The following is a 17343-nucleotide window of genomic DNA, read 5'->3' on the forward strand; positions in this document are numbered from 1 at the left end:
TGTTAAGCATTGCGTTGCATTTAATCAAGTTGCGAGTGAGCGTTGAGCGTATAAGCGTTGCGTTGAGATAACCACATAACATCAAACAAGTAATCACACAAATAACACACATAACATAAATAAATGCAATAAGTAATTCCACCTTTCGAGTTTGCGTTAGCGTTGAGTTTGCGTTGTGATAGTGTTTAGTCTAAACAAGCGATGTAACATGCGATAAAATGCGTTAAGTACTAAGCATTGTAAATAGCATTAAAATTCCATAACCGCGTTTTGAATAAGCGTTGTAATCATGCGTTTAAAATGCGTGTTGAAATCATAGTTTAAACCCTTCTGCGATAATCGAAATCTCGGGAGTACAAGCGATTAACGAACGAAATGACATCGATGAGTAATGAGCCGAAAAGTCGGGTTGTTACAGTTCTGCACCCGGTATCCCAAATTGCCATCATGATCTGGCTTAGTATCCCTTTACACTCCGCACAACATATGGCTTAAGTTTATGACTTATGTGAAAAACAATGACTACTAGCATAATTTGTTTGGATCTCCAACCTCTTAAGATTTGATAATGAGTTTTAGTCGACTCCCGATTCTTATTGTATCACTGATCATACAAGCTAACGATCGAGCTCATCTCAACTCTATTATGATATAGACCAGCTCGGGTTAACTCGAAATTACTCCTGTCAATTTCAAACATACTGTTCCAAACGAGTTTGGAATCAAGAGATACGTGACAAAGAAAGAAAAAATAGATGGACAACACCATATCTCTACTCTTAAATCAAGGCCTTCATATTCTCACAATCCTATATCTTATTTTCACACCCTTTTTCACTCTATCTCTTATATGTATATATAGAGAGAAATAGAGGGGAGAAATTTATAAATATTAACTCCCTAACTGGTTAAACTATAGCTTCTGTGTATAACCGTTCTTGGTTGTTGGCCTTGGCCATTTCTTTTTTGGGTTTAATATAAGGTTGCCTTAAAAAAAAAATAATAAAAACTCCCTAATCAATCTAGTAAAAAATAAAATTGTCCATTTTTTCCATTTCCTCCGGAGGAAGCAACAAAACTTTGTATAAATTTTCAGAATCTTGCGCCTCAAACTTGCTTTTCTAAATCTGAGTCCCAAGATTCAATCATTAATTAAATAAAAACACTTCTGATCCAAATAAAAACTTCATTTCGATCTAAAAATCACTTCTTCAACCACTAACCACACCCCTATTCTTCTCCAAAACCCTCAAATCAGATTCACTAAAGATCGTAACTTTACTTCAAGAAATCACACACCCACTAATCAGTGATCATCGTAACTCATAACCCGCGATCCAAAATTTCAGTTCACGAACTGGGTATAACCAAACCAGATCGACCCTGTTTTTAGCCGAAAACCCCGGTAATTTTAATGTTTTGGAGGGAGCGAGAAAGGGAGATCAACAAAGAGCAAAATGGAGGTCCCCTTTGTGGGCAGGTTCGAGTTCTTTTTGTTGGAGATTCAGGTAACTGTTTGTCTACATTTTATTGTTGTTCTGTTGAATAGCTAGATTTGATGTGATTGTAATGAGGTTGTGTTGGCTGTGTATGGAGATTTAAGGTGTTCATTAGTTGAGATTTAGGGTTTTGTGTTTTTTTGGTTTGGGTGCTTAAGGTTGATCTGTTATGGGTTATTTGGTTGAAGTATGTTTTTAGGTTAATATAGTGTTTTTGGTGATGAGGAATGTGATAAGGCTATTGTATAGTGATAAGTTGAGGGTTTTAGGGTTTGAGTAGGATTATTTGGTGGTTATGTGATAAAAGATTTAGAGGTTCAAGAATGTCTTGATATTTCATTGCATATAAAGAGATGATGTTAGTGTTTGTTAGAACCCCTATGGAATGACCGATTATACCGAGTTTCTGAAATTTTAGATTTTTGGGTTGCATTCCCTTTTTTCTTATATATATTCTAGGTTTAAAAGAACGGAAACGAGTTTCGAGGCGTTTTCCCTTCGCCTCACGAGGCGTAAGCCTCGAGGCGAAACGAGGCGTAAGGCTGGGGCGGTATTAATAAATAAATTTTAAAATTATATATTATAAAAATAATAATACGAACTAATTTCATCATCAGATTCATCAAAATCATCAAAAACACACTTAAAAAAGACATGAAATGCTTGAAATTGACACAAAAAGTCAAAAACATCAAAAACAACTATCAAAATCCCCGCGCACCTGAGGCACAACTTTCTTAGCGCCTCAGCCCCTCTGAGGCGCATATACATTAAAAACACCATGAGGCGCGCCTCAGACTCGTTTTTTTGGCCGTTTCGCCTCAAACGTTTTTTAAAACCATGTATATACTTGACACCGGTTACTTCTATAAATGACATGTACCCTGCTGCGTGCACCACTAGGGGGTGCAGGGAGGGGGTGGGGAAGCTTATTAGGATATTGATGAAACAGTGGTTAACCGGAGGGTTAATTCACTAGTCTCGTCGAGTAGGGTTAATCCCTTCTTTCCTCGATCAATGGCCGGGTCGTCCTCTGACCTGTCTCCTGCACAAGGAAACACACCGTGACTCGTAACAAGGAGGATGGGGTGGGGGGTGCTCCTTGTTACCACTCTCCGGCGTGAGAATCAGTATTTGCTTGAGAGCAAAGTGTGTGTTTAAGTAGTATGTGCGAGAGAGCAGGTCAGAGGACGACCCGACCATTGATCGAGGAAAGAAGGGATTAACCCTACTCGACGAGACTAGTGATTTAACCCTCCGGTTAACCACTGTTTCATCAGATATGATGATATTTTTAATTGATCTAGAAATTTACAGTCTACAGATGGTATGAGGTGGAAACTCAAATAACAAATGTCGAAATCTGACTACGAATTAATTAAAACACACCTCTTTATAGCTGCTGAAGACAGGTTGCTTAAAAAAGTCTTGCAATGAAGGGACTTCGTATAACATTTAAAACTTAAAATTAGAACATCGTATATGCATGCACAACCAGCTTCTTCTACTATGGTTTCCTCTATTTCTTTTGTTTAATGTATTATTGTGCATCTATAGGTGTGGGGAAAACTTCTCTTGTAAATCTGATTGTGAAAGGTACTGTAACGAAGCATCCTCCTCAAACAATCGGATGTACAGTTGATGTGAAGGTCTGCCACAAATCATTTTGTCTCTATAGATAGATTGCACAAAAAAATGATAGCTTTTATGAAGTAATATTATGTTGATTATGTGCAGCATTTTACTTACGGAAGTGCCGGTAGTTCTTCAGATAGTGTTAAAGGTGACAAGGAGAGAGAATTCTTTATTGAACTATGGGATGTCTCCGGACATGACCGTTATGCAGACTGTCGTTCCATCTTTTATTCTCAAATAAACGGTATGTGTTGTTGAAAGTTGAAACTTGTTATTTGTTCATACTTCATCCTTTCTTGAAAATTACAAGAAAAAATACACACATTTTTAAGAATTTGATAGCTTGATCGTTGTTTAATTTGTGCGCCTCGGACTTGGGTAGGGAAGTCTTTGTACACGATGTTTCCCTCGAATTGAGGGGATGATTTGAAGTGCTTATTTTGACTTTAAGAAGTATAATTAGATAATCATATAATCTTTTGATTTAAATTAGGGATAATCCTTGAATGCCATCTGCCTAGCACAAGTTGCGTTTTATCTTATCCCATTAGTTAGCAGAGTATTGGTCGGGTCCCATGAGTGTAACCTACCAAGAATGATTATCCTAGTTTTTAATGAAATGTTCTATCTTTTATAATTTTACTTCTTTGCTTTGTTGTGATGTGAAATCGATATATTTATCTTATTCCATATAAATAAGTATGATTATTTTCAAGAATCAGAATTATAGATATTATTTTCATAATGAAACAACTCTATAGATAAGGATTAGGAAAAGTTAGGGATCATGCCTAATTTGATTATTGAATCAGGGTTAGATGGAGGCTGCCTCTCAAAGGCAGATTGATTATTTCCTTCTTTTTTCAATAAAAAAATAATTTTGGTCCTATCGGTATGTGGTTAAATTTGCACCTCCCAACTTTAATTTGCTATTTTTTTTGACATTAAATGTGGGTGTAGGTGTTATCTTTGTACATGATCTCTCTCAAAGAAGGACAAAAACAAGTTTGAAGAAATGGGCTGCGGAAATTGCAGCCACAGGGACATTTTCAGCCCCACTAGCAAATGGCGGTCCAGGTGGCCTACCTGTACCATATCTTGTGATTGGTAACAAAGCAGATGTGGCTGCCAAAGAGGGCACAAGAGGTAGCAGTGGCAATCTTGTTGACATGGCTCTTCAATGGGTCGAGAAGCAGGGTTTACTTTCATCAAGTGAGGAACTACCTTTGGTTGACAGTTTTCCGGGAAGTGGCGGACTTATGGCGGTAAGACATGCATCAAGTTAATAACTTGTTATTGGTCTGTTGGTCAATTTTCTTTTAATTTGATCATTGAGATCCTAAAAATAGAACATGTTTAAAACGATTATACTATAGGTAAAAGTTGGTTGGTGCGGTAATAGTGTGAAAGCAGATGTGGTGTGGCAGAACGGGTTGGTTTAAAACGCTAAAAACTGTACGGGCCGGGTTGGTTGACCCAAAACACTTTTCGTCATGTTTTAATCTTTTTAAAAATATAATGTTTCAAGTATGATTACGACCGCTTATATTATTTCACCGATAACTTAATTATTTAGTAAATTCTGCGCATTAAAATCCCAGTTTGGCGATTTTAACCCGTTTGAGCGTTTTCTTTTAAACTGTGTCAATTAGTATATGTGTTTTTTCATAAAAATAATGGATTTTGTGATTGTTTTCTATAACTTATAGCAATTTTATACATTATTATTTCTCTTTATTAACCCTTGAGAATATCCAGGCTGCAAAAGAAGCAAGATATGACAAGGAGTCTGTGATGAAGTTTTTCCGTATGGTATGCAACTATTTATTTACATCGAGTTTGGTCAACATAGTCAGCGATCTAAAATCTTACGTGACTAACTTTTCAGTTGGTAAGAAGAAGATACTTTTCAGACGAGTTACCTCTAGCAAGCCCATGGTCTACCTCAGTACAAAGACCGTTGCAAAGGCCCGGGGACAATTTGATTGAGGAAGAACAACCATACACCAGTACACGGTACGTATGTGTAACTTTGTTTTGACTAAACCCTAAACCCTAGACCCTAAAGCCACTGTATACATTGCAGGACGTTTGGTGATCCGTACAAGTACAATGTACTACCACCACTTCCGGCTCAACGAAACCTGACCCCACCTCCGACTCTTTATCCTCAGCAGCCGGTGTTGACGCCTGAAAACAACTACTACAACATCCCAAGATTCAACTTGAGTGGAGCTCAAGAATTAAACACTATTAGATCCAAACGTAATGATATTAATGTATGATTTGGCTTTCTTTTTCTTACTATATTGATTGTAAACAAACTAGCCCATTCATTTTTTGACCCGCGCCAGGGTGTGTTGTTCGTGGCAACTTGGTTTGATTTCTTGCATCGTCGAATTTAAATCATTCTGGTATTGTTGGAATGATGAAATTAGTGTGATCATGCTATATACGTATGTGTACATCTTTTGTAATGTGTTACATCATGTAATAAATCAAACAAATATTTAACATTTTGTTATTTTGTCCAACTATTTGCGATTAAAAAATGGAATTTTAGGTGGTGTTTGTTTTTGCAGACATAAACTGTCTGCAAGCTGATTTCATCTGTTTTCATGTCTGCAACTGAAGATGTGGTCTGAAGCTCTGCAAGCTGAAAATAAGACTGTTTATTTTCATGTCTGCAAGCTGAAGATGTGGTCGGACAGCGAGGAGAAGAGGGAGGTCATCGGAGGAGGAGCATCGGCGTCTGGGAGGGGTGATGTGGGAGGGGCTGATGTTTTAAGCGTATATGAGGGAAGAGTATATTAGGGTCTTAAATGTGTGATTATGATTTATAATGAGATAACTATCACCCATAAAATACGACCGGGATCATAAAATAAGCATCCATAGGCCAAAACCGTTGGTATAAATTATCAAAGAGTGTAGCATTGTAAATCTTGCATAATTAAAATAGGTTTTTTTTTTCTAAGAAAAAAAGTTTCAAACAAACAAATGTACCTAGTAAGTCAGTAACCTCACTCGTAGCAAAAGCTACGCATATTGTTAGGGGAGAGTAGGATGAAAGCAAACTTTTTCTCTAACACCCAACTTTAAAACCATTTTTTCATCTTCTTTTCCAAAATTGACTATTTGGCTTGGAGAACAATTCGGGTAACCTTAAATATAAGGGTGCTGAATGGTTGTGTTTGCAGGTAAACTTTGACACGAACCAAAAACAAATTATACAAACCCGAACCTCAAAAATTGTGGCAGTCACATGAACTTGAACACCGCATACTTGTGTGTGTCAACACGAACAAGACTCCTTGGCCTGATTGTTTATTATTATATTTTTCATTTCAATACCAAGTTATAAGTTAACAAAAAAAAAAGTATGAACGTGTATAAATCATGTCAAGACTATTATGCTGGATGTTAGTTTCTCTTTTAAGATAATAATTTTGGCATAAAAAAATATTCCACCAGTACTTTAATCTATTTATAAAACACGTTTTATAAAATTATATAAAAAACATGTTAAATAAATCTGCAAATGAAACTGGCTCAAACTCATATAAACTCATCAACATAAGGCCACTCGGGGTGGTTAACTAGTGATAGTTTCTATCACTCATAAGCACCAATCAAGTTCCGCCATGTCATCAACCATTTTTTCATCACTCACAACCTTTTTTAGGCGGGGTGGTCATCACTCACCACCACACCCAACAATTTCCCCCCAACCAACAAATACCCTCACAAAAATAAACCATAACGCGTTGAATACATCACGAAAATCGGTTTCCGTGGAAGATTAACGCGTTGAAGTATGGACCGGCGGTGGGAACAATGTGACGATCACGCGTTATACAAAAGTATAACGTGACCGCCCCGGGTCACCTAATCATCATACTTAGTAAATCTCATCAATAGCAAAACTAAGGTAGGGTCTGAGGAGGGTAAGATGTAGACAACCTTACCTCTACCCCGTAGGAATAGAGAGACTGCTTCCAGTGAGACCTCCGGCTCGATAGTAGTTTTGCATCAAGCCTTAGACACAAGACAGATAACACTCAACAATCGGGACAAAGGCCGATTAGTGCATGTACCCTTTTGTCTTTCGGCTATCAACACTACCACATGATGCATGATTAACCATCCCCCTCTTTTAACGTTATTTTCACGAAATTAGTAAAATAACGTTAAAATTAGTGCACTTTCACTTTTGCCCCCCGAGCGTCAAACTTATATAAACTAAAACCCAAAATCACAAATTGTGTATTATATCCGGCCCTAACTTCAATTAGCCCTCAAACACATAGGAATGACAATGGGTCGAGTATGAGACTGTAATCTCAGTTGCATAGCCGGTTATAAAATCGCATCTCATATCTGATCTTATATTCATTGGGACCCGTTATTACCCATTTAATTTGTGGTAAAAAAAATTGAAATTTGTGGTATATTTATGTAAATATCGTGTATACCCGTCTATGATCTTATATGCTTAATTATTGCACATTGGGATGCCTATCACCCGATAACTCACATTAAAACATTCTTTATTTGTAGTTCTACACATTAATACTTCGTTATATTTTGGTTGGAAGATCCAATGTTACTGATTAGTCACTAACGTGGCTGTATTAGTTAAGAGCATACAGAAGCCCACAGACAGACTACATGTAAGATACTTGATGGCTGAAATAGTTAAAGCAGGTCAATTATGGTTGTATTTGTTTCATAACAAGCCAATTGGTAAAATATACAAAGCTAACTAAAAAAATATAGCAGTTCAATGAGTTGCACAAGTTGCAAGCTTGGTCTCAAAAAGCGTCAAGCGCTTTGAGACATTTTGACCCATGAGCGGAGGCTCATGGCATTGCTCTTATGCTCTACACACAACCAAATAAGGTTGTTTACAACCAGAACCTACATCCCTCTTATCTATTTTACATATCAACCTTTTTATCAAGTAAACTGTTTTTACATACGAGCCTACAACAAACTCATTTTTTTACCCAAAAGTACATGAGACGCTACCTCAAGCCCCTTGTGCACCTTTTAAAACCAAGGTTACAAGGGTCAAAGCTCAAAAGTAACTATTACAAAAAGTCCAAATCATTTTCTTTTAAATAAATCAAAATGTTATTATTATTATAAAATTATTTGTTATCTACTATTTTTTACAAAATTCAAAAGAATTTAGAGGCAAGTTAAAAATAATGCATGACTCTACCCAAAAAAATGACATGTCGTTTATCTACTATGCAGATCAAATATTACTGTTTGAGCAAGGCAAGCTCGAAGCTCGTAGTAGCCATCAATGAATATATAATGCAAAAGTGTACGTTAGCCAACTTGTTCACTTGTTCCACATAGAGCAAATAGCAATTCATTAAAACACATTGTAATTGATCGACATTATTATACCTTATATTAAATGGTACAAAAGAATCGCGATGTTCGCTTGTTCATCTACGGATCTAGAAGCACTAAGGCTTCTTTTTCTTTCCGTTTAGTAATATCTAGCCAACTAATTCAATAGTGAATAAGAATCCCAATCGGAATATGTAATAAAAAATAGCGGATTTTTGAGTCTGAACTCAAATGTATGATTTAGAATGCATACCTATAAATCGCATCAGCAACTCCATCTTCATCATTGCTGACACCAATTACGTTAGCTACAGCTTTTGTTTTCTCTGTCCCGTTACTGAGAGCTATCCCTAAAGAAGCCAATTCAATCATCTCAATGTCGTTTTCACCATCACCAATCGCCATTACCTCATCTGCAGTAACACCAAAATGGTCAAGCAGCATTCTGACTCCACTGCCCTTTGAACTGCCAGGTGGCACGATTTCAAGCATATCGGCCTGTGCTTGGACAACAGAGGCACGACCCGCTGTTGCTTCTGACCAGTATGGCCTCAGTGTGCCAGCCACCCCTTCAGCAGTGTCCAAAAATAACACCTTCTGTAGTTTCAGTTTAAAAAAGTGAACAAGTCAACAAACGTGACGTAAGCACATGAATAAATAAAATAATCGGGTTGATTTCGTTTTGGGTAAACAAGATATTACATGTTACCCAATTACCACCTATAATTAAGAGCGTGAATTTATGACACGACAAGCAAAAAAAAAAAACGAAACGAACCTAACATGAAACTTACAAGTTTGAGCAAAGTCTAAATCTAATGGGTTCATGGGTTGACTTGTTTAAACCGTTTACTTTTTTTGATAATGTCTTTTAATGTCATAACTTATAAATGGTTGGAAATTTTATGTAAACTATATAAAATAAAAAAGAAACTGACATCAGCTTTTAAGATTTAACATAATTGTTTTACATACATTTGCATTTTTTGTTTCAGATTTGTTATTTTAGAGTTTTAGAGTATTAATATGTAAAAATAAAATATATGTGGGTAAAGCGCGACGTATTCGCGTCAACCAGTGAATATTCATGTTTGGTTTCACGTGCCTGGCATGTCTTGTGGGTTCACGTCGGGTCCGGTCCGTCAACCCACAAACAAGATGTTTTAGCCACCTACCTTATGAATTATGAACATTTTAGAAACAAAACATAAGTTGAACTTTTATCATAAATAAATACCTGCACTTCACCACTACTTAAGAGGTGATCCACCGAAGACATAATCTCTGCCTGTCAAAAGTTAATGTTTATTAGAGGCCCACAGATTTCCACTTGCCATAAATGCACAAATAAAAGAGAATGATGACTCAGCTACCTTAGGCTCATTATATATGGTGTGGAGCGAGTCCACTAGCGGATGGTTAAATAAGGTCAAGCAACGATTCTCGCTGAATGCAATAAGTGGGATATTGTGCTCAACAGAGTAATTAAATGCCTGTAGTATTGCAGCATATTTGACATTCCAATTTAAATTAGGAAGAGATTAATGACCATTAAATACATGTGTTCCAAACTCTTGTCATTTGTTTATGATTTAACAGGAAATACCTCTCTGCAAACATCTACATCCAAATTTCTTCTGTGAATTTCCCGTCCTTGTGTTCCATAAACAAGCAAACCCTATAAGAATTAGAGAAAATGTTTTAATACTAAACTCAAAACACCGCATATAATATCAATCAGAGTCGCTAACACATCAAACCTGTATGAAAACACCTGGTGAATACTCTGAGGCAATTCCATCTTTGCCTGCTAGATCTACCGACTTCAAAAGAGTAAGAACAGCTGGCCGGGTCTGTTTCCAGTTATTACGTGCAAGCTAGTGAGAACTCAAGCAGCCAAAAATGGATGGGTAGGGCCCCTATGAACGTTTTTTGACCAAGATAGGTTGGGTTGCAGTGGGCTGTTTTAGTACGGGTCGTCCCATGAACGTGTATTTTGACAATATTTTAGAAACATATTATTTTAATAAAACTCTAATTGTATAAAACAAAACGATTTAGGCGACTGTAAGCACACTTTGGGCAACTTCCAACCCGATTCCCTTTAGCTATATACCTTTATTTGACCAAATTAAGTTGTTAAGGATAAACCATAACCCAGTTCGACACATTTAGAGGTAAGTGAATCGTAATTGTCAATCATAGAGAAGAAAAAAAATCTTACTTTTCCGGTTGCTATAACCACTTTTACGCCTCTTGATGAAGCCTCTTTTAAAGCCTTTGCATTTGTCTCAGATATTTGACTTTTGCTATTCAGCAGCGTACCTTATGTCCATTAATACGCATGACATTTAATAATCATGTGTGGATTATGAAAAAATATGTGTAAAAAACATATAAAATCAAACTTACCATCCATATCACAGAAGATATAACTGAACTTTGGCTTGTAGAATCGAAGACTACCTTCTTTCTTCCTTCCTTTTGACAATTCAAATGTAAGGATAGTCTACCAAAACTTACTTTGAAGTTTGAACGACAAAATCAGAAGGTGCCAATTCTGACACATTTACTTATGAATGGCCTATTTGGGTTATTTTAGTTGCCAAACGGGTCAAATGAAAAGGTTTAGCTAAAAAAGGGAACGAAAACATTTGAAACTGGCAAAATACTATTTAACGCATTGACTATTTATCACAAATTTAAAAAAAAAAAAAAAGTGGTTCATGTCAGCCCAACAAGTACTAAAAATGACACATTTTAACCAACACCGTTTTTACCCGTTAACCATCCTGTCTGCTCCATCCATATTTCCACCTCTATGTAGTTAATGCGGTAAAAAATCGGATAGCGATCAAGGACCGATATTTGAGATATCGGTTATCGCGGTGGGATACTGGTAATTTTAATTTCATTTAGAGTTTATATATATAGCAATTTAACACTAACAATTCAGTATAATACCCATAGTTTTCAATAGCGGCTATAGCGCGCTATGTAGCGAAGCGACCAAGTGTCACTATTTGGGTCATAGCGACCAATAACGTGAATAGCGACAACTAGTTTTTTTTATGTAAATAGCGATTAGATATAGCTATAAAATAGCTGGATTTATAGGTTTTTGTTAAATATACATATAAAATAGCATATATACCAAGGTATTTTGATATAATATACATATAAAAATTTTCAAAATTCTTTTTCTAGTGTATTGCTATTTATAAAATAGCGATCGCTATTCGCTATGTAGCATATAGGTCCCTTGTCGCTATTCGCCATTAACAACTATGATACTACCATTAACAAATTAACCTTTTGCAACTTGCAGAACACTGACAATTGTAGCAAGTAGGACCTGATTAAGACTTAAAACACTAACAGATAACAATTAAGACATAAAACACTAATAGCAGCAACAAGAAGAAAGGCAAATGGTAGAACTAAGAAGAAAGGTACTGATATCTGGAAAATCAGTGATATATCGCCAATAATATCGGATATTCCGACCAATATTTGACACGGAGACTGATAACCGATATATCGGTGATATACGGTGTATATTGGCAATATTAGCTACATAGTTCCACCTCCAAACAAAATTAATATTCTTGAACCTGAGAAATATATGGATAACAGATAACTATTATAGTAACAGAGGATGTGCAAGAGTACATACCATCAGTAGGAGTATTTGGTAGAGGGTTTTCATCATCTTCAGCAGTAGATGCACTCTGGATCAACCCTTTCCCTTTCCATCCTAAACCTTTCAAAAGACGTTCCTCCTCACCCTCCATCTCCGACTCGGCTTCATCACTCAGCTCATGATCGAATCCCATTAGATGCAACAACCCGTGAACCTACAACGCTAAAGTGTAAGTCACCGTTGCTTTTAAATTCAAAGTAAGATGGAGCCCAAGTAGCCAACGGTATTTAAGTTAGGGATTGGGTGGCTTAAGCTACAAATTAGGTTATCATTTATCCCAACAACTTTAATGGGTCAAAAAAGTTTTTAGCTAAAAGGGAAACTGATTGCAACTGCCTTTATACTTGTGTATTTACATATATCTACTCATTTGATTTATCATGTACTCGCTATGCATGTAAATGTAAGTATGCATATGTACATGATATGTATTCATATATGTTACTATGTTAGAGAATAGAGATAACTATATTACTAGAATAGGTTTCACCGACATAAGATATATTTTGTTTAGTTTCCTTATTTAGCCTATCCTTGTGTATATACTAAGGTATTAGTCTGACTATAAAATACCAAGAAAATGAGAAATATATATCCAGAAACACTCCACCGATCTGATGGCATACAAGTCTACAATATATGTTTGTAATACACATTTATATGCATGCACACGTATGATTGGGTACATTAGAAAACCATTTAAAACTTAAAAACCGAGAAAACTACTACCAACCAAACAATTTTTTTTACTTTTACTTTTTATTTCCTTTAGTTATATGTTTAGTATTGTAGATACAAAAATAAAAATTAAAAAATATATGTAGATTGATGAGGTACATATATGTAGCTTGCAAAGGTACACATATGAGGTATATATATGTAGTTCATGAGCTACATATATGTAGCTCGTCGATCTACATACATTTTTTTTATTTTCTTTTTAATTTCTACAGAAAACAGTAACATATAAAAAAATGAAAAAAAATCTTGTTTAAGTTTTCTAATGATCCATTTCCTACACACGTATATACATACATGAGCATACATATACATACTATAACAAAATAAATAAAGATTCAATTCTTTTTTTAAACATAAAAGTGCTTCAAATATACAGTATAAGTTTTTGACGAACCAGAAGAATACGTATCTCGTCAAGAAGAGTGTGCCCTCTTTCCTCAGCTTGTCTTGCCGCTGTTTCCACTGAAATTACTATGTCACCCAACATTAACTGCACGATGGAAAAGGCATGTCATTTTATGTTTACTAATTCATCATTCCATAACATTAGTAAGAGCCCATTTGGTCACATAATTTAACGGAATTGGAATTAATTCCATTGAGAATTGTGTTTGGTTGGTTAAACAAGGAATAGGAATTGTGTAAAGATTACCAAAAAGCCCCAATCCCAAATAAACTATTGTAACAAATCATTCATTGTGAAATCGTAAACAGCGGAGTGATACAGATCGATAGAACCAGAAGCGATTTTTCAACCTCTTTCTTTATATGAAGTTATTAGAACCAACCCATACCATAATCAACCATTTTGAAAAAAATGATTCAAAATTGAAACCCAAAAGAGCTTTTTCAAGCTTTGTTCATCATAAATCCACCACAATTGACTACTGGAATCAAAATCGACCATTCAGAAAACGATTCAAACTCTTTTCATCAAAACCCATAATGCTTTTCATTAGAGAACATCGAACCTTAAATCCATTTAAAAACGAGCATTCTGAAATAAATGATGTAGACATACCTGTATAAATCAATGATGGGGACAATTCTAGGGTTGAGGTTGTTGCAATTCTACGAACAGAGATAATTCCATTCATTACGATTGGCCAAGGGTAATTTTGTGGAGGAGAAGAAGTGGGAATTGGGGAAGATAAAAAGTTAATTTTGACATTTTATTGTTCTGAACATTCCATTTCAATTACAAATTCATAAACCAAACAAAATACAAATTTTCAATGGAATTAATTTCAATTCCCTCACATTCCAATTCCTTTTAAACATTGTAGTCCCACCGTCAATATTATACAAACCAAACGACCCCTAAGTTTTCAGCTTACAAAATTAACTAGGGGTGTGAATTTCTTACACAACCCGAAAACAGGAGACAAACCTAACACGAAATTCGCGGGTTTGGGTTTAGTTTAAAGTGTTTGGGTCAGTTTCAGGTTGAACCTGGTCGGGTTGGCGGGTTGACCCGTTTAATCCATTTATATTATATTATATTAAGATAATATGTTTTATGTTATAAATTGAATTGGATGTGTATTTTATGCCATAATTATAATTAAATTGATAATTATACAAAAAATAAAATAAAAAAATTCGGGTGGAACTGATCGTGTTTGGGTTCATATGTAGGACACGATTTTCGGGTTTGAGTTGAACCCGCCAACCCGCGGACACGACCTGTTTAGCACCCCCAAAATTAACCCTAGCACCCCTAAAACTAACCCTGGTAGATTTAAAAAGTGATGTTTTTTTATTACTTCTTTTAATACTTTGACATCATCATCCACCTTTCACTCGACACCAAAACATTCATTTTAACTTGAAGTTGAAAAGTAACTCGTTTTAGACTCCAAATCAAATGTCAATTTCCCTAAGTAGGGAGTATCTCATTGTTGGAGCGCTTACCATTGGAAGGTTGAGTTCAGGGACATGCTGAGACATAGAAAGAACATCAGTAGCATAATCCGCATTTCTCCAATCTTTATTTAGCTGACGGATGAAATCGTCATTGCAAAGAAGTAGTGATAACTCAACATTCTCATATTGGCCAACATCATCAATGGCAGGATCTCTTGTTTTATAATCTGAATCTTTTAAATCATCAAATGCTAGCTTCATAGCCATTGGAACGTTCAGACGAAGCATTTCTGCAATATCCTGCCATATTTAGAAAGAATAGTATTATAATCAAGTAAAGCCTCTCTATTATGTAGATAAACAGACACACTAAACTTTCATTATGATTCACTTCTATACTTCAACAACAGACTTATTAACAGAGCATAGCATTATAGCAATACTGGGTGGTTAACTAGTCAATAAATTGTAATGAAGTCATTGCTTGTGGACTAGAACATACGCAATCAACTATAATGGTATTTTTGTAATATACCACATTGATTGGCATGAGAAGATGCAACTGATACAGTTGTGCAAATCTCAGTATGTCACTATCTCACTTAAAAAAAACTCTCGAGGCATGAATGTGGAAGATCATGAAAGTCAGTGCTCACTGTTATCTTTTGCTTACCTATAATAATGTGTGTCATATCAATATTCCGACAATTATAATGTTTCAAAGTGTGTCAATCCTCTATCTCAACAATTAAAGGTTTCAAACTTTCAAAGTATACATCATTTCTTTACATCCTAGTCAACCAAGGTCCAATCATTTAGCAGTTACACAACCTAACATGTCACAGACAGTAACTCTTAAAACTCGTGATCAAACTCATCTCCGTAAAAAAAAACACTATATGTGTAACATATAGTTCTGGAAACAGGCAATAAAGTCCACTAAATCATTTAAAACCCTTGCTAGCTTCCGAAAATAATGTAAGAAGTTAAGAACATACAAATTCAAGATTAGACCGTAAATCAAGCCGTTTACCTCAGTAGTGATCTAATACAACCTTAAATGAACAATCCTATAACATCAAAATGACATAAAGTCTAACACATTTAATTCCACTAGCCATAAACATGCATTAACAGCCCAATCATATTCAAACCTTATTTATCTATACCTGCAACTCCCACATAATTAGTATTCTCACCTATCTCACACCTAGAATACATGATCCCTAGAAATTCAATCCGGTAATAACATAGAAAATCTATATAACCTAACTAAACATCTGTTCAACCAAAACCTACAGCAACTTCAAAACCGAAAACACCGAAAATCAATCAACACAAACGATAACAACAAATAACAAATACCAACCAGAATTTCAGGATCATCAGGCAACTGCTCTTCAACACAAATCTTAACATCAAGCTCCAACTCCTTCCCCTTCTCCTTCCTCCTAACCGACGAACGACCTCGCACCTTCCTGTACCCTCGCTGCGACGCGTACACCTTCCGGAACCTTCCAGAACGCATCCAGTCTCCATCGCGACTAACAGAACCGAACAAACCGCCAAACAGTGGTTTAGAAGTTGAAATTGAAGCGGAAAACGGAATGTTAGGGCGTGAAGAGGTGACCGGTGACCGGAAGGTTGGGAGGCTGGATGACGGTGAACAGACTGACCGGAAAATGAGGGCAGTTGTGGCCATTGAAGATAGGTGTGGAGAAGAGTGGAGGTTGCGGAGGAGGTTAGGGATAGGAGGGAGGCGAGACCTCATTCGGACCGGAGATAGTGGGACTGGTGAAAGTGATGTTTTGACCGTATATTCGTATTCCTCCCGATATTGACTATCCGCCGGTGTGAGAAGTGAACCGAACCGAACCGGATAAACGTTTCAACCCGGTTTACCTTGTTTGATTAGTGGGTTCGATTGGGGGGTGTCAATTGTGTCGGTTGATTGGTTGGCGGGTTGACCGGTTGCAGGTTGGCGGGTTGAAATATTCGACCCGAACCCGACCCATATTATTATTCGGGTCAAATATTTCAACCCTAAACCGACCCATATGAATTCGGATCAACCCAAACCCGACCTGTTTAACCCATATTTTGAAATGAGTCATATAAGTTGATGACTTATAAACGAGTTATTGGGTATTAAGGAGGTTATCGATAACATATTTAATGATAAGCACAAGTGTGACAAATAAATAATATAATGTATCAAAATTAATTTTATTTTAAATAACCATGTAAAATAGAAACGCAAAAAACAAAAGAAAATATAAAAGATTTGTTTTCTAAATAGTTAAACGGGTTAAGGGGTCAACCCGTTTTTTATACGGGTCAACCTGAACCTAACCCGTTTTTAATACGAGTCAACCCGAACCCGACCTGTTTTTTTAAACGGGTTGTGTTAGTGGTCCCAAACCTGTTTTTTTGTGTTGGGATCGGGTCGGGTTGACGGATTGTGTCAAGAATTGCCGCCGCCCCTAGGTTGGATAGTAACATCCAGTCTCCATCGCGGTTTACCTTATTTGA

At 36.2% G+C, this 17343-nt stretch overlaps 2 protein-coding genes across 2 annotated transcripts; one reads left to right on the plus strand and one right to left on the minus strand.

Moving 5' to 3' along the window:
- Nucleotides 1–1058: 1058 nt before the first annotated feature.
- Nucleotides 1059–5652, plus strand: LOC110921630 (small GTPase LIP1). Its single transcript, XM_022165975.2, has 7 exons — nt 1059–1508; nt 3057–3148; nt 3237–3378; nt 4095–4399; nt 4893–4946; nt 5023–5150; nt 5221–5652. Exons 1-7 carry the CDS (start codon nt 1415–1417, stop codon nt 5417–5419), a joined length of 1014 nt encoding a protein of 337 aa, XP_022021667.1. The 5' UTR covers nt 1059–1414; the 3' UTR covers nt 5420–5652.
- A 2851-nt stretch (nt 5653–8503) lies between these two features.
- Nucleotides 8504–16641, minus strand: LOC110921620 (endoribonuclease YBEY, chloroplastic). Its single transcript, XM_022165970.2, has 11 exons — nt 16181–16641; nt 14860–15111; nt 13340–13435; nt 12178–12358; nt 10914–10982; nt 10726–10826; nt 10262–10354; nt 10108–10179; nt 9875–9994; nt 9739–9789; nt 8504–9098 (listed from the first exon to the last, which is right to left on the minus strand). The coding sequence occupies exons 1-11, from the start codon at nt 16580–16582 to the stop codon at nt 8742–8744; spliced, it is 1794 nt and encodes a 597-aa protein (XP_022021662.1). The 5' UTR covers nt 16583–16641; the 3' UTR covers nt 8504–8741.
- Nucleotides 16642–17343: the final 702 nt, after the last annotated feature.

The sequence above is a fragment of the Helianthus annuus genome, chromosome 2, assembly GCF_002127325.2.
Source record: "Helianthus annuus cultivar XRQ/B chromosome 2, HanXRQr2.0-SUNRISE, whole genome shotgun sequence".
NCBI lineage: Eukaryota > Viridiplantae > Streptophyta > Magnoliopsida > Asterales > Asteraceae > Helianthus > Helianthus annuus.

What these genes read in the sequence shown, in the direction of transcription:
- LOC110921630 (XM_022165975.2), top strand. Translation starts at nt 1,415, where the DNA reads ATGTTTTGGAGGGAGCGAGAAAGGGAGATCAACAAAGAGCAAAATGGA. An exon ending in GATGTACAGTTGATGTGAAG is followed by an intron (nt 3,149 to 3,236) that starts GTCTGCCACAAA and finishes GATTATGTGCAG; the next exon opens with CATTTTACTTACGGAAGTGC. An exon ending in CTTTTATTCTCAAATAAACG is followed by an intron (nt 3,379 to 4,094) that starts GTATGTGTTGTT and finishes ATGTGGGTGTAG; the next exon opens with GTGTTATCTTTGTACATGAT.
- LOC110921620 (XM_022165970.2), bottom strand. Translation starts at nt 16,582, where the DNA reads ATGAGGTCTCGCCTCCCTCCTATCCCTAACCTCCTCCGCAACCTCCAC. An exon ending in TGGTTATAGCAACCGGAAAA is followed by an intron (nt 10,355 to 10,725) that starts GTAAGATTTTTT and finishes AACTGGAAACAG; the next exon opens with ACCCGGCCAGCTGTTCTTAC. An exon ending in CACCAGGTGTTTTCATACAG is followed by an intron (nt 10,180 to 10,261) that starts GTTTGATGTGTT and finishes TAATTCTTATAG; the next exon opens with GGTTTGCTTGTTTATGGAAC.